General features: G+C 51.7%; 1 protein-coding gene across 2 annotated transcripts; it reads right to left on the bottom strand.

Annotated features, from left to right (window-relative positions):
* Positions 1-2,831: 2,831 nt before the first annotated feature.
* NAGPA (N-acetylglucosamine-1-phosphodiester alpha-N-acetylglucosaminidase) lies at positions 2,832-11,040 on the bottom strand. Of its 2 annotated transcripts, none has more exons than XM_042922168.1 (11): positions 10,943-11,040; positions 10,401-10,856; positions 9,860-9,999; positions 8,800-8,908; positions 7,594-7,722; positions 6,890-7,095; positions 6,738-6,785; positions 5,595-5,723; positions 5,291-5,422; positions 5,131-5,194; positions 2,832-3,625 (listed from the first exon to the last, which is right to left on the bottom strand). In XM_042922168.1, the coding sequence occupies exons 1-11, from the start codon at positions 11,026-11,028 to the stop codon at positions 3,415-3,417; spliced, it is 1,710 nt and encodes a 569-aa protein (XP_042778102.1). In that variant the 5' UTR covers positions 11,029-11,040; the 3' UTR covers positions 2,832-3,414. The 2 variants fall into 2 exon arrangements, with proteins under 2 accessions (XP_042778102.1, XP_042778103.1); XM_042922169.1 differs by having other exon boundaries at positions 3,549-3,625; positions 5,119-5,194.
* Between the last annotated feature and the right edge of the window lie 4,209 nt (positions 11,041-15,249).

Raw genomic sequence — 15,249 nt, 5'->3', positions numbered from 1 at the left:
TAGATGTTGGATAGGCATGATAGATACCCCTATACAAACAGGGAGGGTGAATGTATCCTAGTCACTGAGCCAGGGACCCCTCTGGCTCACCACGACGGACCCTCTTCAGCTCCCTCTGGCCTGAAATCCACCCAGCCCATGCACAGTACTGTACCTTCCCAACTCAGCTGCCAGCAAAGCCAAGGACAGATGGAGATGCCCTCTGAAGAGGCCAGAGCTTTCCGGACTAGGGTTTCTACAGCCTGTTGCCTGAGAACCCCTGGAGGTGGTCCCAATAGATTCCCAGACCCTCTGCCCCCAAGATTTTGATTCGGTGGGGGGTCTGGGACAGGATCTGCAATCCTAGAACATTCCTGGGGACTACCCTCTGACCTGCATCCACGCTTGGGAACGGTCTTAGGAATATGCCACTGTGATGCAAAGGTGTCTGGGAAGTCCTCCATCCTGTCACTATTTCCTACCCTCGAACACTGGGAGCCAAACATCCAAGTGGCCCAGGGGCCAGCTGTGCACTGAGAGAAGGTAAAATACACAATGAGACTTCCAGGTGGAGTTGAAACACACGGTCCCTGGAGGAACATGTCAAGTTGGTTGTTTACATTTCTGGAAGGAGGAGTTAAAACTTGAAGCTTCCTTTAATTTGCCTGCTTCCCTGGATAAGCAGCTACCCTCGAATTCCTGCACATGCTGTGAATGCCACCCCTCCCTTCCCTCCAACCTGGGTCACAAACCCAGAAGAGGGGCTGAGCTAAGAGGGAGAAATTACAGGAGCCTGGTCAGGGGTACCATGGCCTTTGGGTGATGGTTCACTAGGTGTGGGTTCAGCTATGCCCAAGAATACCAACAACTTGGTCTGTGGCTCCCACCATAGAACCCAAATGTAGCATCTTGGAAGGAGTATCACAGGCTGACACAGCGGCTCTCAACTCGTCCATCCCTCCATCTTTGGGGGAGAGACAGAAACACACACAGACCCACAGACACATCCCTGCAGGAACTTGGGAGTCTGGGAACTGGCCTGTGATACTTCACTTCTCTGAACCAAATTCTTCCTTTCTAAAGTGAAACTAAACCAGCAGTACAGTAGATGGACTGCAGGATGGGCTTGATTAGCCTCCTGCACTCATGTCCCTTGGTATCTCCTCTAAGGGGTGGAGTCTGTCTCCTTTCACCTTGAATCTGGGGACTGACAGAATGTGGTGAAAGTGAGGTCACACCAGTTCCGAGCTGAAGCTTCAAAAGGCCTTGCAGGATCCTCTTCCAGGATCCCAGTCCCCACCTGGATCCCAAGGCTGACCCAGCTTCCTGGAGGATGAGGCACTGGGGGGCACTATGTCATCAGCTGTGGCCACCCCAGACCAGCCCCCAGTAGGCCCATTAGCTGACTGCAGACAAACCAATGAGCCCAGCTGAAACCACTGATCAAGAGACTCCCCTATCTGGCCCTAGAATCATGAAAAATAATTATTCTTCCACAAGAAACAAGAACTGGTTGTTGTTTTAAGCTGCCAAGTTTTGGACTGGTGATGCAGCACGAAGTAACTACTAAGTTATACCATGTCTCAGTCTGCTCAAGTTGTTATAACGAATACCATACACTGTGCGGCTTGAACACAACAGACATCTATTTCTCACAGCTCTGGAGGCTGGAAGTCCAAGAGCAGGGTGCCGGCAAATTCAATTCTTGGTGAGGTCCCACTTCTTGGCTTGTAGACAGCTGCCAGCTTTCTGTGTGTTTACACAGCCTCCTCTTCGTGTGCGTGTGTGGAGAGGGTGCTCTTCTCTTTCCCTTGTAAGGGCGCTAATCCTGTCACGAGGGGACCATGCGCACGACCTCATCGAAACCTAATTAAACCAAAGGCCACCTCCTAATACCATCACATGGGTGGCAGGGGCGGGGGGATGTTAGGGCTTCAATACAGGATTCTTGGGGAGACATATTCAGTTCCTAATGTGCATGAGTCTACTTGAGGATCTGCTGAGAGCACATCCCCCACCCCCAAAATATCTGCTAAACACAGTGTAATGTATATCTGGGGGGAGGGGGTCGGGGGGGGGGGCTGCCAGGCACTTCCTGGAAACCCTCTGGGGCCACAGGTTACAAACTCAGATACTCACAGGGCTGGCAGGTCACAGGCCGCTAAGGTGGTGGTGAGCTGGAGAAGGCAGGCCCAGATGGATTCTCAACTGTGGATTCTCAGCTCTGGCAAGATGTTGCCCTGGAAAGGCTTCAGCAGGGGCTGCTGCCTTGCCCTCTTTTAAAAAGAATCCAGGAACACCTGGGTGGGTCAGTCGGTTAAGCATCCAACTTCGACTCAGGTCATGAGCTTGAGGTTCGTGGGTTCCAGCCCTGTGTTGGGCTATGTGCTGACAGCCTGGAGGCTGTTTCGGATTCTGTGTCTCCCTCTGTCTGCCCCTCACTTGCTTGCATGCTCTCTCTCTCAAAACTAAATAAACATATTAAAAATAAAAAGAAATCAGAAATCTTAAGTTGTTAATCTCTTGATTTTTAAAAGCTGGTAACTATTAAATCACAGTGGACTAAACCTTTTCCTTTCAAAGTGTAGTCCAGACACCCAAGACCTCGTCCTCACCTGGGAGCTCGTTAGAGATTTAGACTCCCGTATCCCACCCTGAACAGTATCTCCAGGTGACTTGTGTGCACCATAAAGTGAGAAGCCCTGAATTAAACAAATAGATCAGGGAGCTCGAAGTACCTTGGGCTGCCTTTTTATGACCCATGAATCAAGTGAAGTAACCCTACATGTTAAGACCTAGGAACAACCAGAAGTCTACAATTCAGGATTCAGACGCCACCCCGGGGATCCTTTAATTACATCAATTTATTCAAGTGGTAGAAAAACTGTCTTGGCAGCTGGACGCCAAAATAGAAAGCTTGTAAACATGATTTCATCCCCTGTCCCCTCCAAGGAGCTTCCTATGATAGGAAACAGAATTCTAATTGGCAAATTCCATGATGAGGTCTGTGGAAAAGGATCCCGTGACGTAGCCATCGTCTCTTTAATCCACCCCTGCCCAGGGGGGCTGGCTGGACCCTGCCACTCAGACATGGTGCGGTCACGGCGAGTTCCATCGCTAACAGCTCCTGCTTCAGGAGGCCGGAGGCTCTTGGGCAGCAGAGCAGCCCTCACAGGCAGCAGACACAGGCAGGCAGGGAAGGAGCAGTCTCTCTCCAGGGAGCACTGTATTGCTAGGGTTGCATGGGTCACAGCAGGTGACCAGGTGAGAGCCCAGGGCCAGATGAGGGGCTGAGGCACAGGTGCTATCAGAAGCTTGGCTTGGCACCAGGGCTGAGATCACCCAGATGGTCAGCGGTCCTGAAACGTCCCTTGTGGAAGTCAGACTGTAACAAAATGAGCCTTCAGAGCAGGCTGTGACGGGAAGCTGGAGGCTTCAGTCCTTGAAGGGGTTGTGGGCATCACCCTGCTGTTCCTTCTCCCCGGCCAGGAGCTCCCCATTCATCTCCTGCAGTGGGTGGTAAACATAGGCCCCATCCAGATGCCGGCTCCGCTCTGCTCTTGAACCAAGGAGCAAGGACACGTTCACCACCGTGCTGATCAGCAGAAGGAAAACTAGGACCAAGGTGAGGGCCAGCCAGGTGGTCCTGGGTGCAGAAGAGAAAGCCAGAACAGGCGGTTGTTGAGGAGTGCTGCAGGGGTTTCCCTCCCTCTCCTCCACCAGAAGGGAGGAACAAAGTCAGGGACCTCCAGGGGACTGTCCAGGAGCAAAATGGGCCTGGTAGGGCCAGGGGCACATTCCAAACCCATGCTCCAGGAACAGCAGTGACAGTCACCATGTGGAATGCAGGCCAGCACTGCCACATCCCCTGGTATTTCAAGAGAAACCATGAAAACAATTTTTTAATATCAATGTTACTGATTTTCAGATATTGTAATAAATCTTAAATTTTTTAAAATTATGCAGGCCAAATAAAATACAGTTGGGGATCTAATGATGATGTGGACCACAAAGGCGGGTCTCCGTTCCAGACACCTCAAAGCAGACAGAGTGTGGAGAACAGCACCCCTGCCTCCCTCCTGTGGAGCTGGCGAGGGCTTCCAATGATCCTTGCATTCCTTCACGTGAATCTGTGGCCAAAGCCCTCAACACAAAAAGAGACACACGCAGATTGCTGGGGGGCATGGTCGTTAGCCCCCCATGGCTCCCCTTCCTTCCCCGACAGCTGCCAATGAGTTCTATGTCTGCACTGGGGAGGAAGAGCTCAGTCTCACAACTGAGGAGCCCGAACTTAAGACTGAGGCCAGGGTGCTCCCGGGGCCCCTGTCCCTGCTCTGGGTGCATTTTCAAAGCACATTTCTATGTTTTTTGTTTTTTGTTTTTTTTCAGGTGTGGCTCTGGCCTTTCAGAGCCTCACCCCAGACTCACCAGGTCAGGACCTCCAGGAGGGACCTGGGACCTGCATTATTGATGAGACTGACCCAAAGGACAATGCCAGGAGATTTTCATTCATACCCACACTTGATTCCCACCTCCAACGCGGGTGGGGCTGGGCCGGCACCCAGGGTTGGACCATGAGGTGAGAACTACTTTTGGGAAGTTCTCAAAGCAGGGTCCCCATACCAGCAGCATAGCATCACCTGGGATAGCACTGGGAATGCAGATTCTCAGGCTCCCTAGGCTTACTGAAGCAGAAACTCCAGAGATAGAATCCAGCAATCTCTTTTAACGCACCCTCCCAGAGGTCAAGTTTGAGACCCACCTCACTAGAAAACAGACATAAAGCCCGCCACAAGGAGCACCCGGAAGTGCCTGAGGAAGTATGTGAATTCCTCAGGCTTGGCACTTGTGTACCAGGAGCTGAGAAAATAGGTCATGAGTCTCACCGCCAGGGAAAGGAACCCCATGCCCTGCCCCACTCAACTCCAACTGGGATGATGACTGGGGTCCTTCTCATCATTTCTGAGGACCACTTCAGTGGCTGTGAGCATCAGCTGTGACGCCCTCTGTGCTCACAGTGGAGAAATGTCATCTGGGTGCCCAGCGGCCACCTCCTAGCCCTGCCTCGTCCCTGAGCAAAGGCCATACCTCACAGGTGGAGGGAGGGGGGATTTCTTCCATCCCCGCCCCAAGTCCCACCTAATCTCCTACCCGGTGAGAAGGGAGAGTTCTCCTGTCCTCAGGGTGGCCTCGGATGCCCGGAAACACTGCTTCACTGTAAGACACCAGGGAGAGGCTGAGAGGCTGGAAGGGGAGGGGTATGCCCCCTCCTGCTCCCCCCCCCCCCCCCGGGATCTGGGAGGAGCCGCACCTTGGGAGAGGATGCTGTTAAGGGCTGGCGCCTGGGCCAGGCTACAGCTGCCGGTCTGGGGGTCACACGGACACTGGTGCTCACATTCGCAACGCCTCTGGCAGCCTGGCCCGTGCCAGCCGAGGGGACACTCTGCGGAGAGGAGGTACAAGTGGAGGACGCCTCGGTGGCAAGGCCTCTCTCTGCACTGACAGGATGGGCCCCAGGTGTGCGCAGAACTGGGCTGAAGCACAAGTGCTCCCCAGGCCCCCCCAGGCTAGGCCCTGGAGGTACCCCTGGGTGGCATGGGGCCCATCTAGCTTACCCTGCTCACAGGTATGTCCAGTGAAGCCAGGAGGGCAGGTGCATGTCCCCCCAACTGGGTCACAGGCAGCTCCATTCTGACACTGGCACCTCATGGCGCAGTCCTCCCCGAAGGAGCCATTGCTGCAGGCTGGAGGGGGGAAGGGGGGAGTCTTTTCAAAGTCCAGCCCTGCCTTTGCTAGGCTGGGGGCCAAGACTGTAGACAGATCTCCGTCACACCCAGGGCCCCGTAGGCTCACGTATTCTTCCAACAGAAAGTTACGGACAGTTCTACTTCCAGGCAGGCCCTGAGGCTATGCACTCATGGAGACTCTCGTCTAGATGGGCAGGTGGCCAGTGAGCCGCAAAGCAGATATGGAAGTACAAGTGAGGACAAGTGCAGGAGGGACGGGACCAAGCGCAGCAGCAGACCCTGGGAGGGGGTGGGATGGGCAAGCCCCCGAGGGCAGGGCACTTAAGCTGGGGGTTCGCAGAGCAGAGCTGGGTCAGTGAGTAGAGGAGGCTCTGGAGCACCCTGGCAGTTCAGGCTGAGGAGCTCATTTCTTCCACTTACTCAAAAGGAAGCCCTGAAAGATTTCAAACTGTGGATGGTTGCAGTGGGTTGAACTGTGTCCCCCAAAAGATATGTCCTAATTCTCAGAACCTGTGAATATGACCTTATTTGGAACCAGAGTGTTTGCAGATGTAATTAAGTTATAATCTTTAAGAGATGACAGCATCCTGGATTTAGGGCGGGCCCTAAATCCAATGACCTGGGATCCACGTAAGGAAATGGACAGACACAGGGAGAAGGCCGTGTGAAGAGGCAGAGACTGGAGTAACGTGGCCTCAAGCCAAAGAACGCCTGGAGCCACCAGGAGCTGGAAGGGGCAGGAAGGAGCCTCCCCTAGACCTTTTGGAGGGAGTGCCGGCCCTGCAGACACCATGAGTTTTGCAGTTGTGGCCTCCTGAACTGTGAGAGAATGAATTTCTGTTGTTCTCGGCCATGCAGTTTGTGGAATTTGTTGTGGCTGCTGCAGAACATCAACACGATGATTTAGTCAGGTGAGAGGAAGACATAGGGAGCGGGATAAAAGCAGCTGCCACGCTTGCCCTCTCCCCATGTGTCCAGGGCCGGGGAGGCAGCTGGCCTGCTGGCTTTTACCTTCACTGCAGTTGGACCCCGTCCATCCAGCTTCACAGCGGCAGCCAGCTGCCAAGACAAGACCAAGAAGGCCAGGTGAGGGATCAGGCAGGGCCAAGGCAGTGAGAGCTGGGAGCCCCGGTCACAGCTGCCTCCCCAGAGACCCCACTCACTCTCTGTGCAAAGCCCGTGCTGGCTGCAGTTGGAGGGGCCACAGTCCAGCTTGTTGCAGGCAGCGCCCTGCCAGAAGTGCCCCGTGCACTGGCAGCGCCCCTCCACACAGGTCCCATGGCCGCTGCAGTCAGGCGGCTGGCAGCGGGGCTCGTGCAAACACACCACAGTAGACACGCGGCGCGGACAGCGCCACATGTTGTCCTGGCTGCAGGGGGACATCGTGTGTGAAGAGAGGCCATGGTGCTGGTGAGCCCCAGCTAACCCCTCTACCCCCTACTGTAGCCCCTGGGGGATGCCTCTCTCTCTCCACTGCTCCTTCTCCAGCTGCTTATAGGTTCATCCCACCCTGACAATCTCTTCCAACCCCAGGGCCTTTACACATGCTGTTCTCTCTGTCCAGAAGGATCTCCCAGCCCAGCCTTGCCACCTCCCCAACCTTCAGATCTCAACTCAAGTTCCATTAGGCTCAGAGAGATCTTTCCTGATCTATCAACCCCCTTTCACTGGTGTGGATAGTACTCATACACTATGTATGATTCAACACTCTTCTTGTAAGCAGCGAGAAGCGGGGATCTTGGCTCTTCCTGCTCACTGCTGAATTCTCAGGGCCTGGCACATAGTAGGTGCTCAATATTTGCTGAATGAGACAGCTGGGGACAGGCTTGGACTTAAAACCTCAAGAAGGGGGCCCTGGCATGCTTACCAGTGATCTGATGGGTAACTGGCCAAGGTCCCATTGAGCACGAAGGTAGCGGAGCCCCCTCCATCGAGGTTGATGGCGTTGACCACATCCTGTTTCAGCAAAAACTCTGCCATCTCCCACAGGTTAATGCTGCAGCATAAGAGCATTAATGCTGACCATGTCCACCAGCGTTTCCAGTTTAACTGGTCTTACTTTCCATGGTGAACAGTATCACACTTGCTATGGCAGACAAATTTCTAAGTGGGCTCCCCCCAATAATGGCCTCTCTTAATCCCTGGGAGCTGTGAATATAATGGGAAATCACTGCCACGACTGTGTTATCTTATACGGCTCAGCTGTCTGCAAGTAGGGACACTGCCCTGGATTATGGGTGGGCCCAATGGGATCACAAGAGTCTTAAAAGCACACCTTTCCCTGGCTGGTGGCAGAAGGTGAAGTGAGAGGTTTTGGAAATACAAAGGGGGCAAAGGGACGGGACACATCTTTGCTGGCGTGAAGACGGGGAGGGTACATGCATGGGAAGGAATGTGGGCAGCCTGAAGGAGCTGAAGGTCCCCTGGCCAACAACCAGTGAAGAAATACAGACTTCTGTCCTACAACCACAAGGAAGTGCATTCTTCCAACCCCTCAAATGAGCTGGGAAGAGGATTCTTTCCCTGAAGCTCCAGATGAGAGCCCTGCCTGGAAAACAGCTTGATTTTGTCCATGGGATACCTCAAACACAGAACCCAGTTGAGCCCTCCAGACTTCTGACCTACAGAACTGTGATCTAACAAATGGGGGCTGTTTGTGTCTGTGTGTTACTCAGCAAATAACAAACTAATACACTCTCTTCACAGAGAAAGAAACTGTGGCTCAGAGAGGCTGAGCGACTTGTCTGTGGCCACAGAGCTAGTGGACAGCAGAGCTGAGACTGGAACAGATGTCTTCTCCCTGCTAACTTTGTAATTACTTCCTATTACCCCATCTGGAGCGCAGGAGAGAGGAGGCCTAAGTTGGGGGGATGGAGAGGAAGAGTGTGGAGGATGAGGAGTTCTCAGAACTGGGGCAGACGTAGGGACTCTTTTCGTGTGGGAAGGCAGGGGACAGATGGATGTGAACATCCCCAGGGAACAGCTGGGAGTCAGAAGGGGAGTTGTTGGTGGGCTGAAGTCCCTCAAAGCCGGACTCAGCCCAGGCCTGGCATTCCCAGTTTCCGGCACTCACCCCCGCTGCTCTGTCTGCCCATCTGCGTGGAAGAACACCAGCTGCCCCTTCCGGTCATGTCCCACTGCCGTTCTGGCTGACATCACATTCACAAATTTGCTAAAAGAACCTACAAGAGAAGAAGCCTGGCTGATGACCTCACCCTGTGGGAAGCCTCCGGGACTCTGCCTGTAGTTTCTGCCAGTCTAATGCCACTCTCCAACATTTCACTTAGATCGCAGCTTCCTGCCTCCTATCTGCCCCATCCCACTCAGTCTCCACATAGTAGCCAGAGGGCTCTTCTCAGGTGAAAATTAAGTGACATCAGCTTCCAGCTTCCAGTGGAAAACCCTCTAATGGTTTCCACTGTCCCCAGCACAAAAATCCAAGGCCCTGGCCTACTTGTTCCACCTCATCTCTGGGGGCTCCCTTCTCACCACCCTGCAGCCACTTTCTACTTTAGGGCTTCTGCACCTTCTGTTCCCTCTGGCTGGACTGTGCTTCCCCTCAGCTCTTCCCATGGTTTGCTATTTCCAATCTAGGGCATCTCCTCAGTGAAGCCTGCCCTGACTGCTCAGTCTAAAACAGCTCATCTCCACATCAGGGCCATAGCATCCTTTCACACCCCATTATTCCACACCTTGGTGCTTCTCAAATTGGAGACCCCATCAGAATCACCCAGGGGGCTTGTTAAAACACACATTTGGGCCTCATGCGCAGGAAATCAGGATTCTGATTCAGAGCTCCTTTCCTCTACCTGTCCCCTTTCCCCCAACTTTACTTTTCTTCCTCAGCACTTATCACTTCCTTTCATCTTCCTTTCAATAGAAAGAAAGCACTTACCACTTCCTTTCATCTTAATTTCTGTAAAAAAGAAGCACTTACCACTTCCTTTCAATAGAAAAGTATCTATTTCCTTTCTTAAGTATGCCCAAGAGCAGAGACCTTATTTTGTCATAATCACCACGGATTCCCTGTACCTAGAATAGTACTTGCTCAAAGACTTAAGAACAGACTCCTGCTCCAGCTCAGTGGTCCTGGTTCTCAACAGGGCTGTGCCACAACCTGTCTGACCCCAAACCTGTCTCCTGTGTCTCATCACACTCGGCCGCCTGGCTCTCGTTGATGTAGACACTTCCATTGCGGATCAGCCACACGACCCCACTCAGCAGTTGCACAAATGGGTTCTTAGTGTCCAGCACCTCCTCTTCAGACAGGTACCTGGACACAGAGAAGGCAAGAGATTCACTCACCAGCAGGGACAGCTACGGTTAGTAGGGGTCCCACTACCCTTCCCTCCTCGGCTTGGCTGGTTGATTCTTCCTGGTTTCCCAGGAACCATCCTGGTCCTTAGTGCACCCCTTGTAAATAGTCTACCTATCCCAGTTAACACTTCATCTAATATAAACAACCATTCTCAGCAGATCTCAAGTTCATCCTATAGTCCTTAATTTCCTAGGCCATCACTCTGGCCAAAATACCACCCGATGCCTACTGACGAACCCTGCAATTAAAGTGCCTATTCCCATTCTGCAGAATGGACACGGAGGCTCAACTTTGGTAAATGACCTGAACACACCACCGTGGCCACAACCCAAATCTCAGGTCCCCTGCTTTCTCACCCGGTGACCAGGGTCCCGTCGCGCCGGATCCCGAACTGCGCGTTCTGCAGCCCCCCGGCGCTGCTCACCGGGCGCCCGTCGCTCACCACGTTCCCCAGGCACTCGCCCGTGTCCATGCGGAAGAAACCGCCGTTCTGGGCGACGCTGCAGCCAGCCGCCCTCGCCGTCTCCTCCACGGTGGCGCGGCGCCTCGAAGCGCAGCCGCCAGACCCACCGGGCTCCAGCACCGAGAAGGTACGCAGGGGCTCCGCTGCCCGCGTCAGATGGCCAGCCACCGCGCGGTCCGAGAAGTGTGAAACGAAGGTGCGCACCGCCGGACCGCGGGGGCTGGGGGTCGCCGGGGTAGGTGGCCAGCTCTCGTGCTCGCGGCTGCCGGCGCGCACCCTCGTGCAGTCCCGGGCGAAGCGCGCGCGCGCGTGGGAGTAGGGCAGCAGCAAGTCATCGTCGCGGGAGGCCCTGTGGGGACACGGCGGCCGTGAGCTCGGAGGGCTCAGGGGCGGAGTACTCCCGAACCAGGCTCAACCCTCGGGAGCTGTACTCACCCCGAGTCGAGGCTGCTGGTCGCCTCCCGGAGGAAGCCGAGCAGCGCAAAGAGGAAGACAAGCCAGCGACCCATGGAGGCCGCCATGTTGGACCCGGGGCCTCCAATCACGTGGGACCACCCCACGTGACTCAAGACTTTTGGTGGCCGCTTTCAGGCGGGACAGAATAATTTAGGGTCCTTTGGATATCGCGAGATCGGGTCCTATCACTTACTGTGTTTTTTTGTTTTGGTTTGGTTTTTTTCAGAAGAGGCGTGGCACTCGTGGTGGTGGGAAAATTCGTGTTTATGTAATTTCAAAGATACCGGAGGTTGTAAGAGTAATGTAAAGAACTCCCATATGCCTTCTACTTATCTTTACCAATTGTTAACTTTCGTCTCATTTGGTTTATCATTTCAACTTTATTCGTATACTTACCGCCCCCGCCCCCGAACGTTTGCAACCAAGTTGCAGACATCTTTTACTAACAAGGACATCTTCTTTTTTTTTTTTTTTTTTAACGTTTTATTTATTTTTGAGACAGAGAGAGACAGAGCATGAACGGGGGAGGGGCAGAGAGAGAGGGAAACACAGAATTGAAAGCAGGCTCCAGGCTCTGAGCTATCAGCCCAGAGCCCGACGCGGTGCTCGAACTCACGGACCGGGAGATCGAGATCGTGACCTGAGCCGAAGTCGGACGTTTAACCGACTGAGCCACCCAGGCGCCCCAACAAGGACATCTTCTTACATAATCACAGGCCGAGTAAAATTAAGACATTACATACTGATAGTTTGTGAACCAATCCACAGTTCACATTCAAGTTTTAACAATTTTCTGTATGATGTCCTTATTTCCCCCACATCCAGGGTCTAATACAGGAGTTGCATTTAGTTGTCATGTCTGTTTAGTCTCCCTGATTCTGGAACAGTTTCTCAGCCTCGGTGTTCTATGACCTTCACATTTTGGAAGAGGACAGACAAGTTGCATTGAGAACGTAATCAGCAGGGATCTTTATTTAAAAATTAAGAATTTTTCTTTTTTCGGGGGCGCCTGGGTGGCTCAGTCGGTTAAGCCTCCGACTTCAGGTGATGATCTCAGAGCTCAGCTGGTAAGTTCTGCCAGCTTAGAGCTCTGTGCTGACAGCTCAGAGCCTGGAGTGTGCTTCAGATTCTGTGTCCCTCTCTGTCCCTCCCCCCTCTCAAGAATAAACAAACATTAAAAAAAATTTTTTTAAGGAATTTCTTTTTTTTATTTACTTTGAGAGAGAGAGAGAGAGAGCAAGCACGAGCAGGGGAAGGGCAGAGAGGGAGAGAGAGAGAGAATCCCAAGCAGGCTCTGAGCTGAGCCTGATGAGGGGTTCAGTCTCACGACTGTGAGATCGTGACCTGAACCGAAACCAAGAGGCAGACATTCAACCAACTGAGCCATCCAGGTGCCCCTAAAAATTAAGAATTTTAAGATGGAGACAGCAGAGTGTGAATGCAAGCATGGGACCCATCCTTGTGCAGGCCCTCTGTACCTGCACAGGTCAGAAGTCCACGAAACTGGCCAGTTACTTTACTTCAAACTTCCTTTGAGGGAATACTTCTGTTTGGGCTTCTGGTCCAGGGCAGTGGCCAGAGGTAGGTTGCCTTTTGGTGCCAGTGCAACGTATAGGCCACCTTGGAGACAGTACGAGTTGAGTTAGCCTTTGGTGCACAGGTATTCAGGGCCATACCAGCCACCAGCCACCAGCCTGTTTTGGTTCACAGTCAGCGTTGTTAGTGCCTGAACTCAGACCCCTCTTTGAACCACTGTCCCCTAAGGCCAGTTAGGGTCAGTGTACTGGATTCGATAGTGTTCCCCCAAATTGACATCTTTCCCAGAACTTCAGAATGTGACCTTTGGAAATAGGATCTTTGCAGATGTAATTCATGAAGATGAAGTCATAGTGGAATTGGGTGGGCCCTAGATCCAGCCTGACTGGTGTCCTTGTGAGAAGACACACAGAGAGAGGCATGCACAGAGGAAAGAAAGCCATGTGAAGAAAGAGGCAGAGACTGCCAATACAACGACAAGCCAAAGAGCACCAAAGATTTCTGGTAACTACCAGAAGCTAGGAGGGAGAAACAGATTCTTCCGTCAAGAAGTCAGAGGGAGAATAGCTCTGCTGACACTTTAATTTTGGAACTGATACAGTCAAAGCCCTCACATGAACCCCCAAGAGTGGCTCTGAGGCTTGTGGGGGAACAAGTTAGTTCAAGTCAGTTAACCACATTCAAAATGACTTCCTTTCTGGGGTTAAATGATCCAGCTTGATGCAAATATATTGATGGGAAGGGATTATGTCTTTCTTATCTTTACATCTAGGAGTCAAAAATCATTAGCAAACAAACCCAGACCTGCCACCAGCTTCCTTGCCCCAGGAAGTCTTCTTTTCTCTAGGTCAACTGGGCGATGTGGGTGCAAGCAGTCTCTAGTGAGTTCTGACCTTTGGTCTCCTCCCAGCTTTGTCACTCCTTTAACAAACACATAATATGCACATAATATCTAAGCACATATGTGCTATTGAAATTCTCCATTTGCTGAGAAGCCTATGACATTAATTAAACAAGGAGGCCATCGGATTGATGTGGCTTTATGCAAAGGCTGCTGTTAAAAAACAAAATTCAGCTGAGTAAATTTAAAGATCAAATTGACTTTATTCAACGACTCATGAACTAAGCAGCATTCCATCTAGCAAATAGAAAGGAGCTCCAAAGAGCCGTACGAAATGAAAGGCGTTTATAAGCAGACAGGGAGTGAGACAAAGAAAGATTGTTTCTGGCAACTTCACCTTCCTTTGGGGGAAGGGCAGGGGCCTATCTTGTAGATGATTTCACTAGTGCTGACCAGGTTACTCCAGACTGGAGTTAAAACTTTCATTCCTGGAAGAGGCTGAAACTGCAGTTAAGTTAGGTATTAAGTCTTGGTTTGCTGATGTGGGGCTTGGCATATGTGACTCTATTTGGGGCCCGTTGTCTCTTTCTTTCTTTCTTTCTTTCTTTCTTTCTTTCTTTCTTTCTTTCTTTCTTCCTTCCTTCCTTCCTTGCTTCCTTCCTTCCTTCCTTCCTTCCTTCCTTCAGGAAAAGTCTTGGGCCAGTAAGTAAGATCTGTGGCCCTGTATGGCATTGCCTCCCTTCTTCCCTCCCTCCTTCCTTCCTTCTTTCCTTCCTTCCTTCCTTCCTCTCCCTCTATCTCTCTGTTTCTCTGTTTCTCTCTTTCTCTCTCTTTCTCTCGTTCTTCTTTTCCTCTCTCCATACAACGTGAGCCTCGAACTGAGGATCCTGAGATCAAGAGTTGCGCGCTACACGACTGAGCCAGCCAGGTGCACCTCTTTTTCTTTAACACTGCTTACAGAAGCAAACGAGAACCCAAGACTGTAAATGCCTCAAGGTTATGAAACCAAAATGCTAAGAATGGCCATTTACAAACAGCTTTAACTAACAGTCAACTAGGCATTAAACTATAGGCAACCAATTTCCTGTCTTTATTTTCTCGCTTTCTTTGTTGAGGTCTTTCCCCTGGCTCCTCTCCACTTCAATTTGGTACTGCTGGATTTGAATTGATTTTTGCTCAAATAAACCCTTAACATTTTTAATATACCTCAGTTTATCTTTCAACAAGCCCGAACCCACAGTTCCAGCCACACCAGCTAACTAACTCAGGGCTGTCTCCTCTGCTCATATTTATCCTTCCTTAGGAATACCTTCGTCTCTTCTCAACATCCTCATCTGGCTGTATAGTCATTTGTGTATTCAACAGATTGAGTGCCTCCTCTGTGCTAGAGGCTGATGAAACAGACAGCTTGGCCCTGCCCTCGTGGAGACACACAGTAAACAACCCAAGTGTGGTGGGAAGAAGCAGGATGGAGAAAGAACCATGTCTTAGGGGGAGGTGGCAGGGAAGGCCTCTCAAAACCCATTGTAGACTGAGTAATAAGGGACCAGAAAAAAGGGACAGCTGTGGGAGATGCAGGGCCAGAGCCTCACAGGCAGAGGGCACTATAGAGCCCGGAGATGGGCTGGAGCTTGGTCGGGGAGGGTAGAGGAGGAAGGGTCAGGCCAACGCCAGATCCTGCAGGGCTCCAGGGAAATTCATTTGGATTTCAGCCTAAGTGGAAACAGGAAGCTACTGGAAGATCTAGGGGGTTTTTTGTGTGTTTTTGTTTTTTGTTTTTTTTATATAATGGTTTTATTGAGGTATAATTTACATACCATAAAATTTAACTGTTTTAAAGTGTACGTGTCAATGATTTTCAGTAGATGTTGCAGAGATAGCATATCTTAGTCCAATTTTAGGACGTTTT

Source organism: Panthera leo, chromosome E3 (genome assembly GCF_018350215.1).
Source record: "Panthera leo isolate Ple1 chromosome E3, P.leo_Ple1_pat1.1, whole genome shotgun sequence".
NCBI classification, from domain to species: Eukaryota; Metazoa; Chordata; class Mammalia; order Carnivora; family Felidae; genus Panthera; species Panthera leo.
This window is presented reverse-complemented; position numbering and strand designations above follow the sequence as displayed.

What these genes read in the sequence shown, in the direction of transcription:
- NAGPA (XM_042922168.1), bottom strand. Translation starts at nt 11,028, where the DNA reads ATGGCGGCCTCCATGGGTCGCTGGCTTGTCTTCCTCTTTGCGCTGCTC. An exon ending in ACCAGCAGCCTCGACTCGGG is followed by an intron (nt 10,857 to 10,942) that starts GTGAGTACAGCT and finishes GTGTCCCCACAG; the next exon opens with GGCCTCCCGCGACGATGACT. An exon ending in GAACTCTCCCTTCTCACCGG is followed by an intron (nt 3,626 to 5,130) that starts GTAGGAGATTAG and finishes TTCTGCACCCAG; the next exon opens with GACCACCTGGCTGGCCCTCA.